The sequence below is a fragment of the Cephus cinctus genome, unplaced genomic scaffold, assembly GCF_000341935.2.
Source record: "Cephus cinctus unplaced genomic scaffold, Ccin1 Ccin1_scaffold0204, whole genome shotgun sequence".
In the NCBI taxonomy this organism is placed as follows: Eukaryota; Metazoa; Arthropoda; class Insecta; order Hymenoptera; family Cephidae; genus Cephus; species Cephus cinctus.
Genome location: NW_014332923.1, coordinates 1,265,688 through 1,289,757, shown reverse-complemented (window position 1 = coordinate 1,289,757; position 24,070 = coordinate 1,265,688). Strand labels below are relative to the sequence as shown.

General features: G+C 39.7%; 3 protein-coding genes and 1 non-coding gene across 12 annotated transcripts in view; 2 read left to right on the top strand and 2 right to left on the bottom strand.

Moving 5' to 3' along the window:
- Positions 1–7,972, bottom strand: part of LOC107264920 (lethal(2) giant larvae protein homolog 1) — a 13,293-nt gene extending 5,321 nt beyond the window's left edge. For 4 of the 6 annotated variants that reach the window (XM_025082123.1, XM_025082125.1, XM_025082124.1 and 1 more), the window contains exons 1-10: positions 7,133–7,972; positions 4,884–4,981; positions 4,312–4,402; positions 2,771–3,012; positions 2,322–2,460; positions 1,804–2,036; positions 1,438–1,723; positions 573–1,332; positions 298–454; positions 72–217 (exon numbers count right to left, since the gene is read on the bottom strand). In XM_025082123.1, coding sequence (XP_024937891.1) covers positions 72–217; positions 298–454; positions 573–1,332; positions 1,438–1,723; positions 1,804–2,036; positions 2,322–2,460; positions 2,771–3,012; positions 4,312–4,402; positions 4,884–4,981; positions 7,133–7,216 — 2,236 coding nt within the window. In that variant the 5' untranslated portion in view covers positions 7,217–7,972. The remainder of the gene's footprint in view (positions 1–71; positions 218–297; positions 455–572; positions 1,333–1,437; positions 1,724–1,803; positions 2,037–2,321; positions 2,461–2,770; positions 3,013–4,311; positions 4,403–4,883; positions 4,982–7,132) is intronic. The other 2 variants (XM_015733711.2, XM_015733712.2) reach the window with 2 other exon arrangements.
- A 2,567-nt stretch (positions 7,973–10,539) lies between these two features.
- Positions 10,540–12,719, bottom strand: LOC107264893 (lipid droplet-associated hydrolase). Of its 3 annotated transcripts, none has more exons than XM_025082136.1 (4): positions 12,519–12,719; positions 11,777–12,091; positions 11,509–11,700; positions 10,540–11,418 (listed from the first exon to the last, which is right to left on the bottom strand). In XM_025082136.1, the coding sequence occupies exons 2-4, from the start codon at positions 12,083–12,085 to the stop codon at positions 10,990–10,992; spliced, it is 930 nt and encodes a 309-aa protein (XP_024937904.1). In that variant the 5' UTR covers positions 12,086–12,091; positions 12,519–12,719; the 3' UTR covers positions 10,540–10,989. The 3 variants fall into 3 exon arrangements, with proteins under 3 accessions (XP_024937904.1, XP_015589159.1, XP_015589160.1); XM_015733673.2 differs by having other exon boundaries at positions 12,412–12,718; XM_015733674.2 differs by having other exon boundaries at positions 12,564–12,718.
- Positions 12,720–12,764: 45 nt separating this feature from the next.
- On the top strand, positions 12,765–12,837 carry Trnaf-gaa. The gene has a single exon. It is a non-coding gene; the product is annotated as a tRNA-Phe (tRNA).
- A 1,971-nt stretch (positions 12,838–14,808) lies between these two features.
- The window catches only part of LOC107264936, a 39,673-nt gene continuing 30,411 nt past the window's right edge, over positions 14,809–24,070 (top strand). For both annotated transcript variants that reach the window (XM_015733757.2, XM_025082093.1), the window contains exon 1: positions 14,809–16,310. The gene's annotated coding sequence lies outside the window, so the exon portion shown is untranslated. The remainder of the gene's footprint in view (positions 16,311–24,070) is intronic.

The following is a 24,070-nucleotide window of genomic DNA, read 5'->3' as shown; positions in this document are numbered from 1 at the left end:
AAAAAAAAAAAAAAAAAAAAAAAAACTGTTTAAACCAAACCGTCTTACAATGTTGCAACTATGTTACTCACTGCTTATGATGTAACTTCTGGCGAAATAGAGACAGCGCACCATAGAGCCTAGTGCATCGTCCACTGGACGAGCCTCCACCTGTCTTTCCACAGGTTTTAATTCCACTGGAGATAACTCCACGCTTGGTGATGATGCCACACTGGACCTACAGAAAATAAAAACATTGTTTCTGCAAGGATCACCCCAAGTTAAGGAAGTATTTTTCTTAAAAAATAATAAACTCACGTCTCCTTCTTTTTATCCGGTACCGGATTTCGCGTAGGGCTACTTGTATTTGCACGACGTTGAGATCTACCCTTGCGCAACCTCCTGAAGGACTCCCTCAGGGATTTCTTGAACGATTTTCTTCTAGAAATAGGAGTATCACCAGCTCCGGACAAATCTGCAATGAAAAACAGATTTTATTTGATCAGTATGCATTACACACAAAAAATAATACAGTTTCGCTATTACATCATTCAGTCTACACTTAGAGTTTCAAAGTACATATAAGCCATTACCATTAGGGTTGAGAGTGCACTTGACACTAACGGCCTTTGACCTCGTGTAATCAAACACAGCCAATCCGTGAGCAGTGCCTGCAGCAAGTAACCCCCATTCGCTGTGCATAGCGAGAGCAGTCACGGCAGCCGGTGGATGCAACTGAAGAAGACTTTGGGGTTGGAAACCAACTGCGAACGAGATACTACTAGTTCTTGCTGGAAGTTGATCATGTCCTTTCCACACAAAACCGTCGCGGTCGTTTACAATGTTCATAGTGACAGCCCCGATTTCTTTATTTACAGGCTCTGATGATATGCTTGCAGTAATAACATGTCCCGCGGTTCCAGCCACTACCAGAATTGAGGAGAGTGGACACAAGAGAACCTTTTTTACAGCTAGACGAGGATCATCCGAATAGGGATCAAATGTTCCCACTTTACGGAAGGGAGGCCACTCATCCTCTTCCTCTTCTGGAGGTTGTTCCAACACGTCTAGATGTTCCCCCGCGAAGAGTATCGATGAGTTGTATTTATAAAGTGGCGTCAGTGTTACGTCCGATGCATTCCAGAAACGCACTGTACCATCCTCGTGACCCGTCAGTAATAGCTCATGACTTTTGGGTTTATCAGAATTTGCGGGTTTCTGGCACAGAATGTATCCACCATCTATAGGCCAGGATTTATCCGAATAGAGATGTTCTGTCTGCGCTTTTCCAGAAGAAAGGATAGCGTCCCACAACTCCTCAGGTACATTAGGGACATGCTGAGAACACGTAACCTGAAACAATCAGTCATCCTACGTCATTCAACTGAATAATACGGAAATAATATAAGACAGAATTGAATTCAACTAGTCTAAGTTTTATCAGATTTAATATCGTACCGCGCTAGCATGAAGTGAGACCAAATACGGTAGAGCCATCATTTTCCAATCAGGATTAGTTAGGTCTATAGCCACAAGTTCTTCCTCGGCAAGAACTATTAGCGCTTCAGGAGTTTCAGAAGATTCTTTATTATCCTCACTTTTTGGATTTACTGTAAAAAAATCTATAACCTTAGAAGTAAAATCAAAAGCTACGTGCTTCTCCTTGGTCATGACAGTGATAGTATTTCTATCACCATAACTTGCTCTGGGCATACCACCGGCGAACAAAATGATCTCCTCACCACTGCAAAAAAACAAGCACAAAAAATGTATCACACCCTAAATGTACTTCGAGTTGAGGTAGCATGTAATTGGGTATCTTACTCGTCCATAGGATGCACCAGAATCTTGCTAACAGCCTTGCATGGATATGGACCATATAGAGTCGTCGGTTCCGGTACAGTATCGCTTCCGGGACTCCAGAAGGCGTATGATCCATCATTATGGGATGACACGAATCGAGTCCCGGAAACCCAATGAACCGATTCCAGCTGTTGCGTGGAGACGAATGTCTGCGCACGCGAAAACAAACCCATCAGCTGCACACACACGTTCGCCAAAAAGCACCAAAGACAGAAATTGACAGTCAGAACGATTAACGAAAGCGATACCTAAGATCTGCCAATGTTGGTTCTCTCTCTGTTATTCATACATGTTTTTAATAAGTAAGTAGTGCTAATGCAATTAATTCTCCCCTGTTATGCTTTAATTCCCTGATTCTCCTAACCAATCAGCGTTCATTAACTTTTCCAAAAGCATGTGTGTGTAATGTGTCAAGAAAAGAGTGTGGTGTGTTTTTCAATGGCATAGGCACGTAGAAACATTTACTCGTAGAAACTCACCTGTTGCGCTCCTGGAGTAGCTTTGTTCCAAAGTACCATTAAACCACGATTGTAACCAATGAGAATATTATCCGGATGTCCAGGTTGCTCAGCAATGGCTTCCACAGCGCCTGGATTGATCTTGTAATCTTCAGGGACACTGAAAAACAATTTATAGAAAAAATTATACACAATGGAACTTAAAATGTATAATCTGTTAGTAATGGGAATTAGTACATTTATAGGCCCTAATCTTGATCAGTGGAATTAGGACAGTTTAGATTAAGCATACACATTAATCCCATAAAAAATAATCATTGGATTCTTATCAGAGATAGTCCAGCATAATCTAGTTCACCGATGGACAGTATTCTTACAAAATTGAATTTATCACAAATATCCAGTTAAGAAATGATAGCAGAACAGCATTCTATTATTAATACGATGAGTATTATTTATCAGTATCTTACTTTTGCATCACAACGTCTTGGTATATTATATTGTCTGACATCGTGAAACTCTTCAGGTTTAATAAATATATATTTCCACCCTCGGTGCCCAAAAGTAGATGTTCACCACTGGATTCTAGACACATGGCTGATATCCTTTTCAGCTTCCCTTCCAACGATAATGACTTTGTTTCCACCAAAGAGCTTTGATTGATCTCCCATAAGTGTAATGAGTTATCATCACAGAGCGACACAACACGTCCCTGGAAGATATAATTGAATAGAATAATTTTGATTTAAATACAGTTTAAAATCATTTAAATATTTATCCTTATTTAGTTTCTTAGAGCTTAGAATGATCAATAAACAACATGTTTGCTGCCTGAAAGATCTATACTTCGGTATTTTAATACAAGGAAAAATAATGTAATCGAAGATTACTAAATATAAACAGTAATAAAAAAAAAAAAAAAATTGTTCAAACTTCAAGCTTACTTATTAATACTTTGTTAAAATATGAACTTATTATAATAAATAATACTACTAAATATAACACTATAAAAACCAACATACATAGATTCAACATCAAGCAACGCTTTATGTTCACTTTTCCTATTTAAAAAATTCTTTCAGTCATTGAGTAGGTTATTAAAAAAATTATCTACAGTCACATAGCGAATGCTACGTAAAGCGATACCCTATCGATCGAGAAAAATGTTCTATCTTATCGGTCGCACAGATTCGTACGTACAAAGCGATAAGCAGTTATCCGATTGCTTCAAATTGAGAAGGAAGGAGAAAAAAGTTAAATACCGTATCCAAACGAATAATTCGAGGCGACATAATTGGAATACATTGTGATTACAAAATGATTCAGCGCTGCAGTTCCCAGTGTACGTACACTGATGCATGAGATGCTTGTGAATCAATTACAAATACAAAAACGTGTTAAAGAAGAGAAACGGATCACATAAGTGCCCCGTATACTGCCATAAACAAATTTCACAACTATCGCAATACTGGTATTCATATGTTACAATTGTACTATGTAGTTCAGTAAAATACGGACAATTTTAATAAATCGCAAGCGTAGCCAGTAAATTTGATCACACGTGACGTCATCGGGAGCCTTACTCATGAAAATCGATAATATAATTATGTTCGATGGCAGAAATCATGTCTACATCTTTTAATTATTGTATCTATTTTCTGGCTCGTTTAGATATACCACAAATTACACTGTCTCCCTTCTTTAGTCTCTTTCCCTTTTTGCTCGTAGAAATGAAGATAGGTGACGCCATGTGTCAGTGTCGGCTGCATGTTGTGCGTAACAAATTCACACATGTAGCAGAGCTGACTATACTGTATATCGCGTTACTTGGCGCGCGTGACTCTCTAAACATTCACGGGAATATCCATAGCAGTTCCACACCATCATTAAAGCCAACCGTCACGCATAAAGTAACCGCCTATGTAATGTATATCCCCGTTGTAATTCTTCATACGGAAATCATTTTAATTATTGTAAAAAAAAGCTCCTATACTTGGGTACTATGACATACTTCGTTGGGTAGAGCAATGATCTTCGTGACAGCATTTTCACCGCTCTCTGTTGTGTGTTGCCCATAAAATTCAACGCTAGGTCTTCCAAATCTGTTATATTATTACATAAAGAGTCAAGGAAATGCTATAGTTTTCTTTATTTTTTTCAAGATTTATGAAGAATAATGTTTAAATCTACACATTAAACGACACAGCACCGTAATAAAAACATAATACAAATTTCTTGCTCAATCGTGTAATAAGATTCTTAGCTTTTTTTATTTCACGTACGATTCGAATCAAGAAAAAATTGCTGACGATGTAAACCATTGCAAATCCGACAATTGCATTCTATAATAAACGTATACCGTTACACAGTGCGTCATTGCAGATGGCGCTGGGAATGTTTTGAAATGAAGAAACTATAAAAGCGCCAACTGATGTCTAAACCAGGATAAAATTAGAATCACTGTGAACTTTTTCGTACTGCTGCCTGAAACTTTCGCTTTTCCGGGTAACGAATGAGTGTTCGACGAAACAGTTTTATATAGGGTGTGACAAAAGGCAATTATCGTAATATGAGAAAGGATACACTTTAATGGCGCCAGAGGCAGTGCCAATTATCATGAGACGTAGACTTGGATCCCAGGCAAGGGCTGTTGGTTTATTTGGAAATCCATGTTGGACAGTCTGAAAAAGAAAAGAAAGAAACAAAATTATTGTTTAGTCGATTATATTCTTCGGATAAATAGATAATAGTTGTTCATTATCATTGACATAAAATAAACACTCTGGGTAGATCTATTTATCATATGTATGAATCGATTCTGTATTCTCAGTCGGTCACCGACTGTATTCCTAAGACATTAATATGTTTCGAGTTGTACGTTAGTACTACTATCTACTATTACTACTGTGTACCATTATCATTACGTATCATTACTAGAGATCATTGAGATATACACATTTACTAAAATTCGCAATGTTGTTATACGATTAATAAATATTTTCCTTGAATATCGAATAAAGATTTCTTCCAGGAAAAATATATAATACGCTCCACCTATCTGTATGTATAAACAAGTACATACCAGATATGTACATATATTCTACGTCTGAATTTACTTTAGCAGCATTCAACAACGGCAGTAGGCGCGCGATGATTTCGTCATCGATCCGCGGACACGGATGACTCATAATCGGAAATTTGAAAAACCCGTTGTTTGAAATGACAATAATTTTATCAAGTTATATTATACACATACATTGCGTACTTAAAGTATTATAAAAGTTACTGTACACGTATGTACACTGCTCCCTTTACACGGTGTAAGATCAGTGTTGTTACTGGTACCAGTACTAATTATTATTCGTACTAGCAGACTAATACTAACATTTTCAATATAAAGCAACCAGCCACTAATTCACTGTTATATCCAATAAACGTGAATTTAAAAAAAGCGTACTGATACACAACTAGCTTAACTGAGACTTAAGTGGCGCAGATTAAATATCGGGGCCAGATGGAACAAACTATACGCTAAACGTACGTGCCGTTACTATTTTTACGAGTGATTCTACTGACTCGGGTCGCGACTCGAGGTTACATTAATTTTCAAAGTGAAGCGGATTTGAAGGAGCTGTGTGTAAAATTCTTGTAGCAGACGTCGACGTTTCAGCGATACTCCTGTGGTCACTGTTATATAGCTTGTTTGAATCAGGACACCCATTATATGATGTATGATCTGTATACCATAAGGAGAAAGGTTTAGTTGCAAGGTACATGAGCATGGAATACTGGATAAACAGTGTCCCATGACTGATCATTGGAATATTGATGAATTAAATATGATGGTTGTTTCCTGGTGTACGTGTACATTCCATATGACTTTAGGTAAATATTAGAAGGGCAGGGCCGCTTATCGTGGCGTTTGCAGTGTAACTTTTTTGATAAGATATATCTCTGCACAAACCATTTTTTTCTCTTGCGATAACTTGACAGCCATCGGTTGCGCCGTTCTGTGTATCATTTTTTTACCTTGATTTCCATTGGTACCTCACAATGGAGGAAGTATTTTAAAGAACAATGAAGAACAGAGCACTCAATGGAAAAGTACGTTCCGTTAACTATGAAAAATTAATTTTTCAGCCAGGAGTTTGAAAAAGAGTCATTAGAAATATATTTAATTTTCAATTACGAACAATTATAAAAAAAATTGAATGTAAACTACTGCTTGCCAAGTAATTTTTATGAAATTGTATCTATAGAGCTTTTGTCGATATATGTATGTATATTGTATTTAGACGATGAAAACATGATGACACCGGTTTTACGCGTTTTTTTTATTTTCTTGTTTCCTACATGTTTTACTTCTCTCATTTCCATTCCGTTTGTTCTACGTCTTCTCACATATTTTCTTTTATCTTTTATTTTGCCTCTCACTCACTTTTACCTTCGTATCAATTACACTGTCTTGAATATCGACCTGTTGATTCGCTACTGGGTCAGTCGGAAACGTAATCGAGAATATCTTATTTCGCTGTATTAAGTATTGCAATATATAACAGAAAAGGACATCGTATGTAACTAAATAACAATAATAACATGAAGCATAAACTGAGCTGAGGAGGCGTTGTCCTCTTAACACGGATGTTGAATGCATAATCCGGGAATTATGAAAAGTGAGAGAAAATGCCGCCGTGGGAATTTACACAATAAAATACAACGAACTAAACTAGGAAAGCTACAATACCAAGTACTGTATAATCCGTGCAAGAGACGCACGGGCAAAGAAATTGTTAAATAATATTTTAATAAACCTAATCAATCTGTTGTCGTACCTTGCGAAATGCAAAAAGATCCTTTTGCAATTTTTGTCGTTCGGCGCTGGGTTGCTGGCCCTTTCCTCTTATAAACTTCAGCATCTTATTAGCTATGATGACAGTTTAACAAACTCGTCTTCGGTTAATAATGAATCCGTTGTTAAAAAACTCGTGGATTGTCTTACACAGCCAGTGAAAGAGGATCGTTGAGAAGACAGCACGATGAGTCTCGTTTCTTTCTTTTTTTCTAATGCAGCGTAATTAAAACATTCTTGAATGAAACGGTAACTGGCGCGTGCTTCACGACACTTTTATTAATGTGTCTCGATCACACTGAACAGCGGTTTTATTGGACGTCGAACAGTTTCGGTAAAATGTTAAAAAGAACCGTGTAAGGATATATGCTTGAGTTGTGTCCTGCGTATCCGTTTGGCTCTCTCGTACAAATATGTATACGAGACTGGCTGTCTGTTTAGCTGGATGGCTGCCGCCGAACGTCTCTCTAGAATGTCTGATTTCGTGTTCGTGAAGTTAAAGTGGGCCTGTCTCTCCTGTCTGTTTAACGTAGCCGCTACGATATGTCAGCCGCCTCGCATTACTAGCCGTTATACAGAGTAAGCGGCATTCACAAATTCACAGGAATACACGGGAGACACGTTAGCAGGACACGTAAATATCCACAGCGAATGGCCGCTCCCAAAAGCTCGTAAAAGCATGAAAAGCCTGAGATAAGTGTATTATTTAAAAAAAAAACACGCCCGTTAAACTCACGATCCACGATCCACGTATGTACGTGCACATATGTATCGTTCGCGATTGTCGCGTCTCTCACCGTTGTGCGTTGCCGTCGCGTCGTTCGGCCATGGCCAATCCGACCGGTTCGGAAAGGTTCGTGTAGAGTCGGTAGACATCGTAAAACTTCGGAAACTGATGACGCCGGACCCGCCCGAACGAACAATGACCTCGATCATTGTTACCAACTGCGCGGGTTTTGGTGGTCCTTCCTTGCCTACCTACCTTACTGCCTCAGTAATTTACCTGCCTGTAATGTCTGTTTCCTCTAGAAAAGTACTTCTCTTGAGCTCTTCGTTTTCTTTTATATTTATCTTTATTATAAAAACTCGCATCTATTATAACCTAAATTCTTACGGAGCCTGCGCCCGTTTAGATCTACCTATAGCTATTCGACAATAGTTTGATAATAATCTAAATAAAATAGTATTGCCAATGTAGGCGATTGTAATAGTATGCATATTCTACTGGCTGCACAGAGGTTTTAAGTGATTCTCGACATGTCACCGGAAATCACGTAGTATTGTCGACTTTTCGAGTAGCACTTCCGCGGGAAGAGCGCGTACAGTTAAGAACAATATAGAAGTACATTGATTAAAGATATCTGTCAATCCGCAATATATGTTATGCTTTCATTATAAATTTATAATCATCAGGATATTTTAAAGTGTACATTGATCGAGATATGGATTTGATAATAAGCTTCTTTCCGTAGTCCGTTCACCAATGAAATCAGTTTTTATAAAACTATCTTCTTGTGACTTTCAATTTAAAAGATGCTTAGACTTTTAGCATTTAAATTTGCATATCATCACTGTCGATACAGAAGTTTCTATTCCAATACCGTTGACGGAAGGTAAATAAATTTTTAGCATTCCTGTCTGCTCTGTGTCGCGCCGATCTAACATACTGATGCTTCATTGAGAATATCGCCACCTGTGAGTTGAAACAGCTGAGCTATTACCTCATTAACACGTACAAACCATGCTCTGAAGAGTAATAAAATGAGGAACATAGGTGTTTAAAGTGGGGGCCTTTGCAAAGCACCGACTAGCCTGGATCCCCACTCCAAGGCATTGTTGACGTTTATTGTACAAGGGATAATTGAAAAATTTTTCGCTAGAGGTCAGCGCTTGTCGAGTGGGACCAGGTACTGACTGGAATACGGAAAAATATATTGGCGCGAAACTTTACTCTGTGGAGAGCCAAATCTCTTATATCGAACTTTCGAATGCCTGCATCCAAAAGTTTTTCCATAATCCCCTTTCTCGTTATGACTTTTTTATCACTCTTTACCTTCTTCATGTTCTTCTCTCTTCTTACAGAATTCACTCTTCACTTGTTCATCATCTACTCGTTTCATCTCTCTCTCTCTCTTTCCTTGATACTTATTTTCCTTATTTGTTCTATCAGGCTATATCTTTTCCATAATATTATCTCGATATAATTGTCAATTTGTAGCAACAGCTTAATCCGAACCTTCTCCCGTAAGTCTAATTGGTATCAAAAGTGTTTACTTTCGTTTCTGAGTGCTCTGTGTTCGCGACTGAAACATCCCGGTTAACACGTAACAGCACAGTATATAACACGCGATTAACATGATTTTATAAAATGTTTGATATAAAATGTATGTCAAGGCACGAAAAAATGTAACAATTTTAACTATGTCTTTATGAAATGTTGTTGATATATACATATGTTAGATACATTGTGCTTGTTTTATAAAAACCTAAATGTAATAGGTATGAAACTTAAACATAACATAACAAAACTGTTAACTGTAACCTAATTCAATTCCATTCTGTTACATTTAACGAAAAATGAATTGTGTCGTCAAAGTAAATAGTTAGGCGTGAAACCGCCAATCCGCAATTAAAGTGTATCTCTAAAATGTGTATATTAGAGTAATACTTTTAGGCAACACACTTTATTAAAAGTGTGTCGGAGTAACGTACCAACTACATTAAGCTCTTCGAACATCTTGAATATTTGAGGTCTGAAACACCTGTATCTCAGAAAATAAACTAAATTTCTAGCAAACACGATTATTACATTCATGTCACTATCACATACCTAGTATAGAACAACACAGAATTCATTATGGATCTCTTCCTATACTCTTTCTTTCCTATGTTCACTTTCAAAAAGACGTAACGCAGTGAATAAGTCTATTTCAATAATTGAATTGCAATCATTCTCTATCATGCACGAAAATATATTGTTGATTTAGTCATAAGAGGTAAATAAGTAGTTCGTATACAAAAATACAAGTGCAAAAATAATCAAGACGTCGCGTAAACGTATTTCCAGTGTTGAACGTCGGACTTTATACTCAAGAAAAATTGAGAAGAGAACAGGGATGCTTTGGCGACCTTTTTACTCTTATGGTGTACGTCGGTGTATACGATCATCCTGAAGCTCTCGTGAAACACAATTTTCTCTATCTGCTTTTAGCCTCTTTCCCATTTCCGTGTCTTAGGTTTCACGGATATCAGTTCACATTAAAAGAAGATTTAAATACTTGTAATCCTGACATTTTAATTTATGTTGGTGAAACCGGGCCGTATTCTCATAGAGATAGAAATATTATTTTGTAAACGATAAACTGACTTATGCCAAATAACTTTCAAAGGTTATTGAAGTGCATTTTCTTTATTTATAGAGGAATAGTTTTATGAATCACAAAAGAAATTAGTGACTAGTCATGTATTGCGCTAGTCGTGCTCTTTCTTTTTTTCTTTTTCATGGCGTATCTATAAAATATACATATGTATGTAAATCCTCCGTATGTAGAATGGATATATGTATACTTTGCAAATCTTTAGTAGCTATAGTGTAATATTTTGTTATATTATTTTTATTAGTTAACTAAGCAATATTATATTAGTGCGTGGAGCACGTTAAATTTTACTTAGTTAGTTTAAACGAGTATTTGAAAACTGGAACTAGAATTATTAATAAATGCACTAAAAATCCATCAAAGAGTCCATAAGATGGACTTTAATTATCGATTGACGGATAGAGTATGAGTTATATTGCTATTAATTGATTTTACAATTGTTCTCCTATGATATAATTCTCGTCTATAACATCGTTGTATTAATTAATTCCCCCACCATTTCGCCCATTTCTTTGTCACTGCTTAATACAAACGAATGATAGAAACCGCGCTTACACAATATTGCCTGTACATTTGGGTGTTTTTCTCTTAATTCCTCATAATATTTAATAGGAGTCCATTGATCTTTAGAGCCATAATAAAACCACAATTTATCTGCATGGTTTGAAACCACATCATGATCCAATTCATTAACATAACGCATCTCGTCATTGGCTAACATAAATACATTACGTAGGACTACGGGATTCACTAGTTGTAAGACTGCTTTGGTACTCCTTGATGGAATGCCATAAAAAGTACCAAAAGCGCGAATCAGAAATACACGAAGAATTAGTGGGAAGAAGGTAAACATCCAAGCCAAAAATATTAAAAGTGGAGCTACTCTTGTTACCTGAAATAGATAAAGATTTATTAAAGACTATGTTCTGTATCTAAAATTATTATAAATAAAATGGAATATTATTTGCTGGTGTCCACTTACGAAACCAGTGTAGAACTTCCCATTAGTACTTTCAACCATTCTTTCAACTGTGGGAAACAGGAGATAGCATCGGACAACTTTAGAGGCAATCGTATCATCCTTGAGTAAATTCAGCGTAAACCAGCTACCAATGGAATGTCCTACAAGGTGTATCCTGGCATCTGGAGGAACGTATTGCTTTATGAATTGTGCCTAAACAAAAAAAGTCATGTATAGTAAAGTAAAAATCTTAACAGAAAAAGAAAATAATAATCGTCAAGTAATGCACCTTATGCTCAAGTTGACCTTTAAGGTCATAAAAATGCTTTCCTGTAGAAGTATCAGGTATGGAAATTTGTAAATGTTTAGGTGGCAGAACATGACCTGCATGTCCTACGATCCACACTGGGGTCTCTGTAGGTAGTTTTGTCTTGAGAGATTTGATAAATCCTTCGTAAAATGCTGGAACTCCAGGATTGCCTGGAATTACTATGACGATATCCTTTCTACCATCAGGAGCTAATCCTTCTTCTACCCAACGACCTTCAGTTACAATGTGAGTTTGCACTCCATTGCAAAGGAGCATCGATTGCTGCATTCTGTCCTGTTTGAATAAATACCAAATAAAATAAAGTATTTTCAAACTGATTCGCCAAAAAACATAAGCAAATTAGAAAGTAGGGAAAAACAACGTTTACAGTATCTTAATCTCAAAGAAAACAGCAATTATGCAATGACAATATAATGTGTAAAATTATATCTCTAGTAAAGTTTGACAATTTTTATGTCATCGTTGTGACTACAAAATAACACATATTTTAAGAAGCAATTATATCGACAGAAGTCATTAACATTATCTGTCACTGGTTAATAACCTCGTATTTATTTCAATTACTTCAGAGCTTGATATATTGAAGTACTCACTTAGAATTCGATGTTAATGAATTTTGGAACACAATGCCACTATTTCTGGCGATTAAATAAAATTTTATAAATACTGAAGTAAAAATAATTAAGAAATGAATATTAACCAATCTATCTAAATTCTCGGAATGACCAGCACAATTTAATTCTACCTCTGGCAGGTACGTGTATCACAATGGCTCCATGTAAAAAATTGATTCTTTTTTTAGATATCAAGTGTATATTTCAGGTCAAAAGATTATCGAACAACGTTAGCAGGAAATTAAAAAATGAAATTATATTAGCAAAAGAAAAACGTTTAAAAATATAAATTACAGGTTAATTTTTCACTATAAAACACGCCTTACCGACAGGCCGAAATAGCTCAGTTGGGAGAGCGTTAGACTGAAGATCTAAAGGTCCCCGGTTCAATCCCGGGTTTCGGCAAAGATATTTTTTTTCCCCTTAAGATTTCTTAATCATTGTCATTTTTGTCGCTAGAAATTCAATCCAGTTTCATCATGAAATATAAAACTATAATGAATACGAATAAGAAATTTCATTTACTCGTCTGTTTCATAGGCATATATATTTTTCTTTAAATGATGAGTGTCTTTAACGAGGCCTCACTGCCGGCCGCATAACATTAACGAGCTCGTTTATTAGTGAGGCATTAAACACCTTTTCTCGACGAGGAAAGACAAGCTTCAGGCCTAAGGCAGCTGAACTTATGAACAGGTTCAGAATTAGATTGTATGAACGATTGGAAGACCTTTTTAAAACGACAGCATACCAACAGCCTTAGTGTCCACGAAACAATGTCCTATTGCATAACAAAAACAACCCTTTACAAAAACCACTTTCAGAAATCTCGACAATGATTTTAAAAAAAAATGAATGATACGTTTTTTTAAAGGATCACAGAAGCAATAAGTTTCGGGAACATGATCCAAAAGTAACACTGTTTTCCTGTATCAAGTCGAACGCATTAGACGTTTTAGGAGTAAATATAATATTAAAATTTGATATAACTCCCCTAAACAGTGTTTGCTTATCAGAGAATCAAAGGCTTACAAGAAAAAATCAAGATTTCCGAAAGGATCCAATAAAAAGAGAGTGCCACCTTATTAATCGGCCATTGATATTTCTCTTGTCGATTTGCCGTTAAAAAATTGATTGAGGGTTAAAATGATGATTGATCAATCTATCGTAAAGAAACATGAGAATAGAAGGAAAGAGAAGACAGAAAGGAAGACAGAGTCGTATTGGTTGCGGAAGGCGGAGCGCGAATGAGTGCAAGTCACCTCTCGTGGATCCCCACTACAAACACGCGATACTGGTCTCACCTGGATGGATGGACGAAGAAGGCTGCGGAGCAGAGTGTCTGGGCCCAGAGTGGTCAGGGCCGTAGAGCCAGAGGGGCCCGATGGACATAAAACGATAAAATGTGCAGGAGTGGCGCAGAGAGGCGGAATAAAGCCAAGGAGTGCTGAAGCGAGGTAGGAAGAGACGTAGAATGGGAGGCTGAATGCTTCGTGATCAAACGAGAGAAAGAACGCGAACGTAAAGTAACACACAAATGTAAAATGTGGTCGCGACGTAAAGCCTTTGGGCCTGGAGATGATTATATGTACCCGGATGTAACGAGCAACTTCACGTAACTTCTGTGTTAAGTATGGTCACGCGATCGCCCCTTTTCTCCCATCCTGTTGGTAAGCTTGCAGTCGAGCTTCTGTTACGTACGATGATCGCCGAATATTTCATTAATATAATGGGGATAGACCATTGGATTAATTTATGACAGATCAATTTCGATGGGCCGCACTGTTATTTATAGCAAGATCACCGATTTTCGGGCCCATTGGTTTCCCTATTTGTGATATCTTATTCAGCTTCGATTCCATTTACCTGTTATATGCATTCTTTGAAATGTTATTGTAAACTTCATTGTTTTATGAATGAGGTAACGATAATAGGACTTATACAGAAGCCATAATCGTTATCCTATTTGAAGATCTCGATTGCTATCGTGTCGATCGAGTTGGCGCTTATAACAGTGAACCTCGAAAAAAGGCGTGTCACAATTTCTCCTGGAAGGGGAAATAAGGCCCAAAGGAGCTTGAAGGTGTCGAAAATCGCCTAGCAGGACCGTCGATTGTCCGGTTATGCACAGATCAGAAGAGGGCTTCATAAATATATCGTAAAATTTTCACGAGAGGCAAGAGAGAAGCATATGGTTCACGGAGCGATGCGAGAGGCGTAGCTACGAATAGACTCCGCCCCAATGGTAGGCGTGTCCAGACATTTACGGTAAACAGCTCTTGGTGTTACGTGGAGCGGGGAGCGGTGAGGGGCTTACAGAGGATAGTGGGGGAAGTACCCATAATCTCACTGAACTGCAGTTACAATTCAACCGACGGACGGTGAGCATGCTACTCCGTCTCGTAAAACGAATCTTTTTCTCACCGGAAGTGTAAAGTCGCGTTTCCGGTCGGGCCCTTACGAATTTACGCAGCAACCTGAACCCAATATACACTGATCAGCCGCGATATCAAGACTCCTTTAAGGTGTCTAACGGCGTGAATAGTTTGAAAGCGACAAGGGCCAAACAGTCAGGAGGAAGGAGGAAGGTGCTAGTGTTAGTCTGATTGTGCATCAGTGAAGTTTTACTATATATACGAGAACGGGTTCTAGGAGTTTGCTACGTCTGACCCAGGCCCATTCTATCGTGTTGTAATCAGCTAGTGTTTATTCTCTGCTATACAGCTGAGGATAAGAGTGTGAAGGGGAACGGCGTGAAAGCCATAGTCGTCGTCCATCTCGTGAAATCTAGAGGAGACGCAGTACTACACTGTTTGCGTTGTAACAGACATTGTTTCTTTACCTCAATACAGGAAATAATATAAGGAAAACGGAAAGGAACTGAAAAACATAGTTCCCATCAAACTCCAACCGGCTGTCCAACTCTGGTAGAGAGACGATCGATCGGCTTCAAAACGATCCCAAGCTGCTTTAAGCCCCTTCGGCCGGCGCCCGCTTTAAAGGGAATATAACCTAAGCGTCGGCCGGAGCTATTTCCGCCTTTTTCAGGAAGTTTTCTGGTATCTCTGGATACTCAGCCTTACCTTACTCCATATCTAACATCGTTATATTACATTTATTACAAAGCCGTCCGTATCCTTATCCTGTCAATATGTAGGTGCCTCCTGTAATCGAGGAAGTGCGAAAACGTATACCTACGTTTTAGGCCTTGCTCAGTCTAGCGCGACATGCGAACGAGCTCATTTTCGACGTCCGTCGCCTACACGCGAACATCAAGGTACGAACAATCTAGTTGGAACTACGCGTTGTAGACCTCCTCGAAGAAGATGTAGACCGTCGCGGCGCGAATGAGACTTGGACGCGATTAATACCACAAGGCGTCTAAGCTCTCGCTATATCTATACAATATCAAGTCTTTATTAATTAATTAATTTCATATTGCGTATGGAATATCCGAGTAAACGTTTTTAGAGTTCGGATTGTACGCTTCTCCAATGTATTTCTTTTCTTACTGGTGCAGTGAACACGTTTCCGCGTTTATGAGTATGTGCGTCTACTTGTGCTACAGTGTGTGATACTCGTCGGTTGTGGGAAAAGAATTGAAAGATAGTATTTCTAACATACATATCTCACGATCGCTGACTATTAAATACAAGTACTGCACGCACTGTACTCCCTTTGAATTACTGTTAGATGTGAATCACTCTTAGTGCATACGTGCAATCAGTGTACATGTGGTGTTGTCAAGATCATGTGAAAAGAAAATAGATCTCAAGGAAATCATATCCTGGATTCACACGGGAAGATTTGAGATTGGGATGATGCCCTGTTACGTGGGCTCTTCCTAATCATCACAGTGGAGTTCTGCTTCATCGCAGGTAAATATTACGTACTACTTGCAAACAATAATACTCGCTTTTATTTCATACAAATAAACCTACCTAATTTCATAAGCGAATTACATCTCTGACTACTAGATCACTTGACCCCACAGTTTCCTGCCTATGTTGTCAGGTATTGTTTTATTTTTCCGTCGGTCACTTATTATTTAACTGCTCCACAGTTTTCTATACTGCACAGATTTTCCATTGGATTCACTTAATTTTTAGTAAACAAAAATAGGAAGTATACCTATGCTGTCAAGGTACCATTAGAACGTTATGGTTCACCTCCTGTCTCCTATCTCTTCGCATAAGAGGAATCAGTTGTCTAGTAAAAGAGGACAGTATCATTTAAAAAATTGACTTTTGATTTTCCTATCTTACTGATTTTGACGCTATCTAGAAGGGACTTAGAGATCGGGTTTTTGTTGTCAGTTTGTGTGTGCGCGCAGGGGATAGTAACTAATCATTGACTATGGAAAATATACTTTTTATATGTGGGATATTTGTGAGATGCATGTATGTATAAACGTATAAAATAGGTAGGGGGTTACGGAAGGATAGGAGGAAAAGATTATAAGTCATCGAGGATTAAGGTGTGGGAGAGCTCGTGTGTTTTACTCTCTTTCTCTTTCCTCTTGAGCGGCGGTTTAAAAAGTCTCTCTCTCCCTGCCCCCCCCCTCTCTCTCTCTCTCTCTCTCTCTCTCTCTCTCTCTCTCTCTCTGTCACCCTCTCTCTTTCTTTTTTGTTATGTGCACGTACATTGACAAACATGCATGAACACACATTCACGAATAAGGCAATCCATCATTTGAATATTTGAAAACTCGTGCTTCTGTAATGAGCCACGAGAACTTTTCGTGACGCGTAACCAGTAAAACGACCTAGCAGTCGGTAGGTGTGCATATATGTGTATATATATATTTAGAGACAGAGAAAGAGAGGGTGTGTAGGGGGCATAAGTGTATGTTGTGTCTGTATATATACATATATATATTATTTTATTTCCTCATTTTCATAAATCTCATGCACATGTATCCTGGTAACTCTTTCGTATCTGGCAGATATTTTTACATGCGATTCGGTATTATTTTATTATTTCGTAGGTATTTCCTCAAGAGATATTGGTAGCGCTGCTATCTATCGGTTCGCTTCTAAATAAATAAATGGTTGGTTCAGTCGATCGTATGGTAGGTTCGATCTCACGTTTGTATTGAATTTAGTTTTCGTTTGGTTAGGTTAGGTTTTCGCGAGGTCTGCCCTTTTCTCATCCCTGGTGCCGGCTCCCTTGGTCACGTCGATTGACCGGACCGGTTCCGCACAAAGACGAGAGTGCCTCCTCGTGCTTCAAAGAGTGAGTAGTAATAGGTACTAGTAGTAGTAGTAGTAGTAGCAGTAGTAGTAATAGTAGTAGTAGTAGTAGTAATGATAGTAATAGTAGAAGAAAATGGAAATGAGAGAGAAAGAGAGAGAGAGAGCGAGCGAGCGAGCGAGAGAGAGAGAAGAAGAGAAAAATGCTAGACTGCGAGTAAACAAATATAAACATATGTGTAGACGGATGGGTCGACGTTTTGGTTACACCCGGGTTAAGAAAACGGGCGCAATGTATTAGCTATTATCAAAAAGAAAAGCAAAACAGAATAAAATAAAAAAAATCTCATAATACGTAAATCAGGTACTCGGTCAGTTCACTATCTTATGATAGTATTCGGTTGTCTTTTTCTGTTGGGAGAGACGACGAAATTCTGTGCGGCCAAGAAACCATGCGCTGCTATCTAAATCCATGGCGTTCTCGACCTTGACCTTTCCCTTTCACTGTCTCTCTTTATTTCACGCCAATTTCTCTCTTAAATTCTCTCTCTCCTTCAAGAAAGGAAACGACGTAACGCAGCCTACGTTGACGATGACTTTAGGCAGCTAAAGCTTTTTGACCGTCGTGACAAAGCCCCCCCGCCCCCCTTCCTCTCAACCCGCCGGTTACGGTATCGGGGACCAGAGGTGCAGACTGACGTCACTCCCGAGAAAGAATTTCCATAGAATGCACCGGTTCTTGGCCCAGAGGGGCTATTCGTTTGAGAGTCACTGGCTCATCCTCTCCTTCTCTCTTACTCCGCACGGTCGGCCGTCAATCATTTAAGGGATATAGCCTGGCCTCACTTCATCCCAGCTTGTGCCTCGGCCCGGACTTCGAACTGCTTTTCTCTCGTGCCCTGCCGCCTCCTACAGTTGTACACTCTACGGCCCGTCACGTCCCTCCTGGCATCACGAAGCAATCCTTGGCAAAGTATCACGGCATTGGTTAATGGTAGGGCGAAGGAAGCATCGGCGGGGTGGGGTGGGGGGAGGTAAAAGGAGAAGGGGATGCGCTTATAGTAATGGCTATAAGAGTACCGAAACTTCCCTCGTACTGTTGAAAATTACCCAGAGCACCCACGCACTTTTATACGACCCTGCACTCGGGTACCTAGGGCATCATTAACCGAATACACTGTCTCGGTAGAATACCTAGGTCCATGTCCTGACCCTCGCCGGTCGCCCCATTCCTAACCATTCCAAGTTCAAACTTCCGTCTGACATTTTGCGGCGAGGATTCTTTCGGCTTAACGCGATGCCTTTTAGTACCGATCCCTCTTTTCTATTTCTATCTACGAAGTAGGTAGAGGTATTCACGAGCCAGGGGCAAAAGGGTCTCTGGGTGGAGACGAGACAAGCAGGCGAAAGAAAAACAATGGTAGTTTGCGCGTAAAAGAAAGAGACGGCAGTAGCGAGGAATTACAAATGATACCCTTTGACTTTGTTATACGCTGCATGGAAATAAACGACGAGAGAAAGAGGAGGGAGGGTCTTCTTTTTGAGGGCCACAGATTTTCGTATTTCCTATATTAGCTGTGAGTGCGAGAGAGACGCGCTTATGCCCGTTCGCACGTGTAAGAGAGAGACAGGGCGAGAGGCACCCCTGAACCGCATACCCCCAAATCGGCGAGTGATATTACACGCCAAATCAAGTACCGTCCAAAGTATAATGACGGCATCGGTACCGGATTAGTATCAACTGACAAGACCTAAATTAAAATTGCTGCTTTGAATCGGTCTTTCCTTCTTTTTTTTTTTTTCTTTTTTTTAACAGAACGTCCATTTACAGCTTAAGTTCAAGACTTTTTTGATTTGACAGGTCTGCATACTCGGATCGACAAACGAGGGAAGTCTCTTCTCGGGGGGATAGGTATTCGTTTGAAAAGCTTTACCGAGGATTACCATCCCGGTGCACTTTCCTACTGCACTCGGCGATGTCGCTCTTGATGTAGTGGTGGAGACTGTGTCGTTAAGTCGCAACTAACGTCCAAGTAATTAATCTAAAATCTCGTTCGCGGCATGTCATCCTAAGATGGTAGAGCCGAGGCTGGCTAAGACGATGGCTTGTCTTTCTTCTGCATATTTCATGTACGGACGAGGCACACGATATTATATATTCTTAATATTAAACAGTATATTATATACAATATTCGCACGGTCAGTGACTGAGAGAGCTGAGATACGGTTGGCAGTGGAAGATTATGAAAAATTTTCAACCGTCACATAAGACATTATGCACAAATGCTCACCGTCGTATGTACCTGTAACGCGCTCTACCTGCGCGGATCCTTCGCAACAGGTACTACGGGGAAATAAAAGGTTCAGTTCAGCCTCATAGATAAATGAGTCCCAATTTCTAAGAGAGTATAAAAATCTATTCTGACACTTGTGACCCGTCCACGTGACCTTCTCTTCCTTATTACTTGTAAATACATTTTTTTAAATATCTTCTCTCTCTCTCTCTCTCTCTCTCTCTCTCTCTCTTTTTCTCGTTCTCGCTCTCTCTCCCTCTTTCATCTAACGCGATATACCTTTATCGTGAATATAAACATCCGCTTACTGCTATACTGGAACACGATTCACGCTCGAGACGATATCTTTTCGAAACTGGAGAGTAGTATAAACGTACTGAGGGATTGTGAGAGGGCGAGAAACTAAAGAGAGAAGGAGACGAAGAAACCGCACAGTGGACATGAGCGACCGAGAAGAGCGAAGAGAGAGAGAGAGAGAGAGAGAGAGGGAGGGAGCATAAGGGTCACGCTGTCTCGGGTTCAGAAAGTTCAACCGGTCCCGGAGTCATATTCGTCTTTCTCGAGTTTCCTGGAAACAAAAAAAAAAAAAGCTTAAGAAAAACATAAATAACGAATTGTACGATTTTTGTTTGTTTATTACGAAAGAGCCGTATACCTCGCGCGAAAGTACATATACGAGGGTATGGTTTTACAAGAAATAAAAGGAAGTGGCAACAATGAAAAATATTGCTGCCAGACTGTACACGCCGATAACTACGAAATATTGTGCAATGATGCGCATAGGACCCATTTCGATACCAGTGGTACCGCGTGGTATGACCGTGACGAATTAGCAAGATTCTCCCTCGTGTCATCCCCTCTTAATTTTTCTTACTTTTCTTTTCTTCATTCTTCTTCGTTACCACGTCCACCCGTCCGTCCATACGTACGTAAGTCCCAAGGAGGTCTTATTCGTTTTACGGTATACCAGCCGCGAAGGTCTCGCGTGTTTTGCTTCTGTTTGGCGTTGCGGCTAATTCTCCTCGTGTAAGCCATCTCACGACTCTCTTCTTGTATCTCTCGTGGTACCTGTACACAAGGCTACTAGCTATACGACTTAACGATACCTACTCCCTATTTACATGAAGCGCGAGTTCGGTCTCTGCCAAAGCAACGCGCCGCAAGACGAAACGGGCTGTGACAAGTATTAGCGAACATATAGCAGCCGGCACAACTTTAGATTAAGGGGGGCAATCAAGCGCTTACGGTATAACGACAAGTAATATGGCTCTTATAGGGGACCACGTGTCTAAGACGCATTACTATTCGTATATCCATACCTTTCTTCTCTACGTCTGACATTCGGTGTCTGTGGTTGTACCGCGTCTCTATTATTCACTGGCTTATGTATATAAATATCTAATGAGTACAAAGCAGCGAGTATAGCAAGTTTACGGGTGCTGATCGCATCCACGAAGTGCGAAGCGCGCGCGCGAGCCCGAGACTTGGATCGTAGTCTAGTCGGGACGTAATGGCATAAAAACACGGCACATGTGGCCTAGTGACAGGCCTCCCTTGCTCAACGGGCAGGTTACGTTCCGCGTACTCTCATACACGCATATGTGTATATTTCGTTTATATACTATAATAGACGTGTAATATTGACTAATTTAAAAAAAAAAACTTTTTTTTTCCTTCGCTCTCTCAATCGCATTAGGCGCTTTTTGTTATATACACGTTTTTAAAAATTTTAAGCTTATACACCGTGCTTCGATGCATTTTGCTTGTATAGCGGTGCGGTATAGTGGCCAGTTTTCACCGGTGCGATATCGTATTCTGGTATCTTAGTTTCGTTGCGTGCCGACGCTATCTTTGGCTCTCTCTGTACCTATAGGCGCTTCTTCGGCACCTTGTATGGGCGCCTGCTTGCAGTGACATGCGGGTGGACCCTTAACACTAGATTTACCATCTATTTATTAATTTTGACTGGTACTGGTATAAATGTCAATAAAAAAAATTATATTTGTTACTAATGCATATAAAATAACATTAAGTTTATAAAATGTATTCTCTACTTATAGCTACAAAAGTCATAACATCATTTCTGAAATCAAATGTAGTAGGAATTTTGAATTGAAATTGCACGACCAGTCAAAATGACTGGTCTGGTAAATCTAGTGTTTAAGCTTTTTAGATAATATATACAATTAGAAATTCGAATTAACTTCAAACCTTTTTCTATGTATTTTTCAAGCGATCGTTTAATATGTCGTATCGCTGTGCATGTATCGCTGATGCCGTTTCTCATGTGGATTGGACTTAAGAATCTGACGTTTTAGTTCCTCAATATCCCTGCTTACGTTCGAATTACAATTAGAGTCATGGGATTCGCTTAGCTCCAAATGGTTTATCTTACGGAAATATTCGTAATAATACGAAGCCCTCGAATAATAATAGAATAAAGATGAGAACAAAAAAAGTATAAGGATGCTCGTGAGATTCGAGGGCAACGGATCGCTGGAGGTTAGAGATTCTTACGGATAAACTCGTCTCCGGGGATGGCTCGTTACTGGCATTACGTCAACTAATTACCAATTACGCGCCACTCGCTAATTAATCGGCGAGAGGAATATCGCGGCGCCGAGACCAGGAGGAGGAGAGTGGCTCCAGCATCCTTAAGGAAGATACCTGAATGTTCTAACGTATACATTGTGTAAGATTACCACATTCATATAGTATACCTATATTTATAAGAGTTTGGATATACGAATAAAGCAGTCACGTGTTTTTTTCGTTATAAATTAATCCTTGACCTTTTTTTTTCGCGATTCCTGAAATCGCCTGATTTTCATCTTTTTTTTTTTTTTTTTTTTTTTTTTTTTTTTTTTTTTTTTTTTTTTTTTTTTTTTTTTTTTTTTTTTTTACTAATTCTCCCGATACGCCACACATGGCTTTATTGTTTCATATGGACGAGACCTAACGCTATCGTAATGGCACCCGGCACATTTACCTGTCGGCAATTAAGCTTGAATGGCGCAACGGCCAAGAGTGTAACCTAGTTGCGCGTTATCCGCGCGATCGCTTCTCGTCCTGTGGCGTGTCACGTGCGCCTCTGCGTGTCCACTGTATCCTCCACTCTCATCACCACGTTAGTTTTCGATCGCGTATAATATTTTCGAAGAAATAATGTTTTCTCCGCGTAGACGAACCGGTTTTACGATACAGGCGGCTCTTGGCTGTTCTCAGCAATTTTGCGAAAACTCTTGAGCGTCGAGGGGGGTTGGCAATAAGGGTGGCGGTTGCGGTTTATACTAGGGGGGCGGCATGCAGAGGCGAACTACCATTGAACCGAGGACTTACCAACCCCTAACTCATTGGACTGTACGTATATGTGTGACGTAGTACGTATTCAGGCATAGGTATAACACGTATACGCCGTGGGGCTCGATAGGTGTCTCGCACCTGTACTTAATGGCCGATCTGATAAGGGGGTCCGAGAGCACCACCGTCAACCCCTAGAACCATCAGAACCCCCGCAATCTACCTCCGTTTGCCAAGGCGCCAGATAGGGTGGTAATGCGCGGCACTGGATGCTCTTTTAGAGCCGGCCCCTAAAGGCGCTTTTCCGTTTGTCGACACGACACGATACTATCCTATATAGGCACTAGATCCTTATATCCCATACTCAACTTTGCATACTGGTTCACCACCGTCAGTCAGTACTGCGCCTGTCAGAGGGATGCGCGTATCCTGCAGCGGAATCGCTGATACCTTAAACGACAATGAATTTGTCGGGATCCGTTGATTTTATACGGCACTGAAAGCTGCTCGAGAAACGTATGACTTTATTGCTGAAGCGTTTGAGGGAGTCTGTGGCATTCCTAGAATAAAGTGTGAGCCCCGTACGACGGGAGGAGGGACTTGACGTGCAAAACGGAGTTTCGCAAGGCGGAAGAAGTGGTGCGCGAGAAAGGTGTATAGGACAGATAAAATTTTGTGTAAGAATTACCCAGAGACATTTGATGAGTGGTCGGCCTTCGGCACGCCCGGTTCTCTCTGTCTCTCTCTTTATCCTTATCTAACGCTATGTTCCCCGGTTCCCTCTCCCTCTCTCTTCCTCTCTCTCTCTCTCTCTCTCTCTCTCTCTCTCTCTCTCTCTCTCTCTCTCTCTCT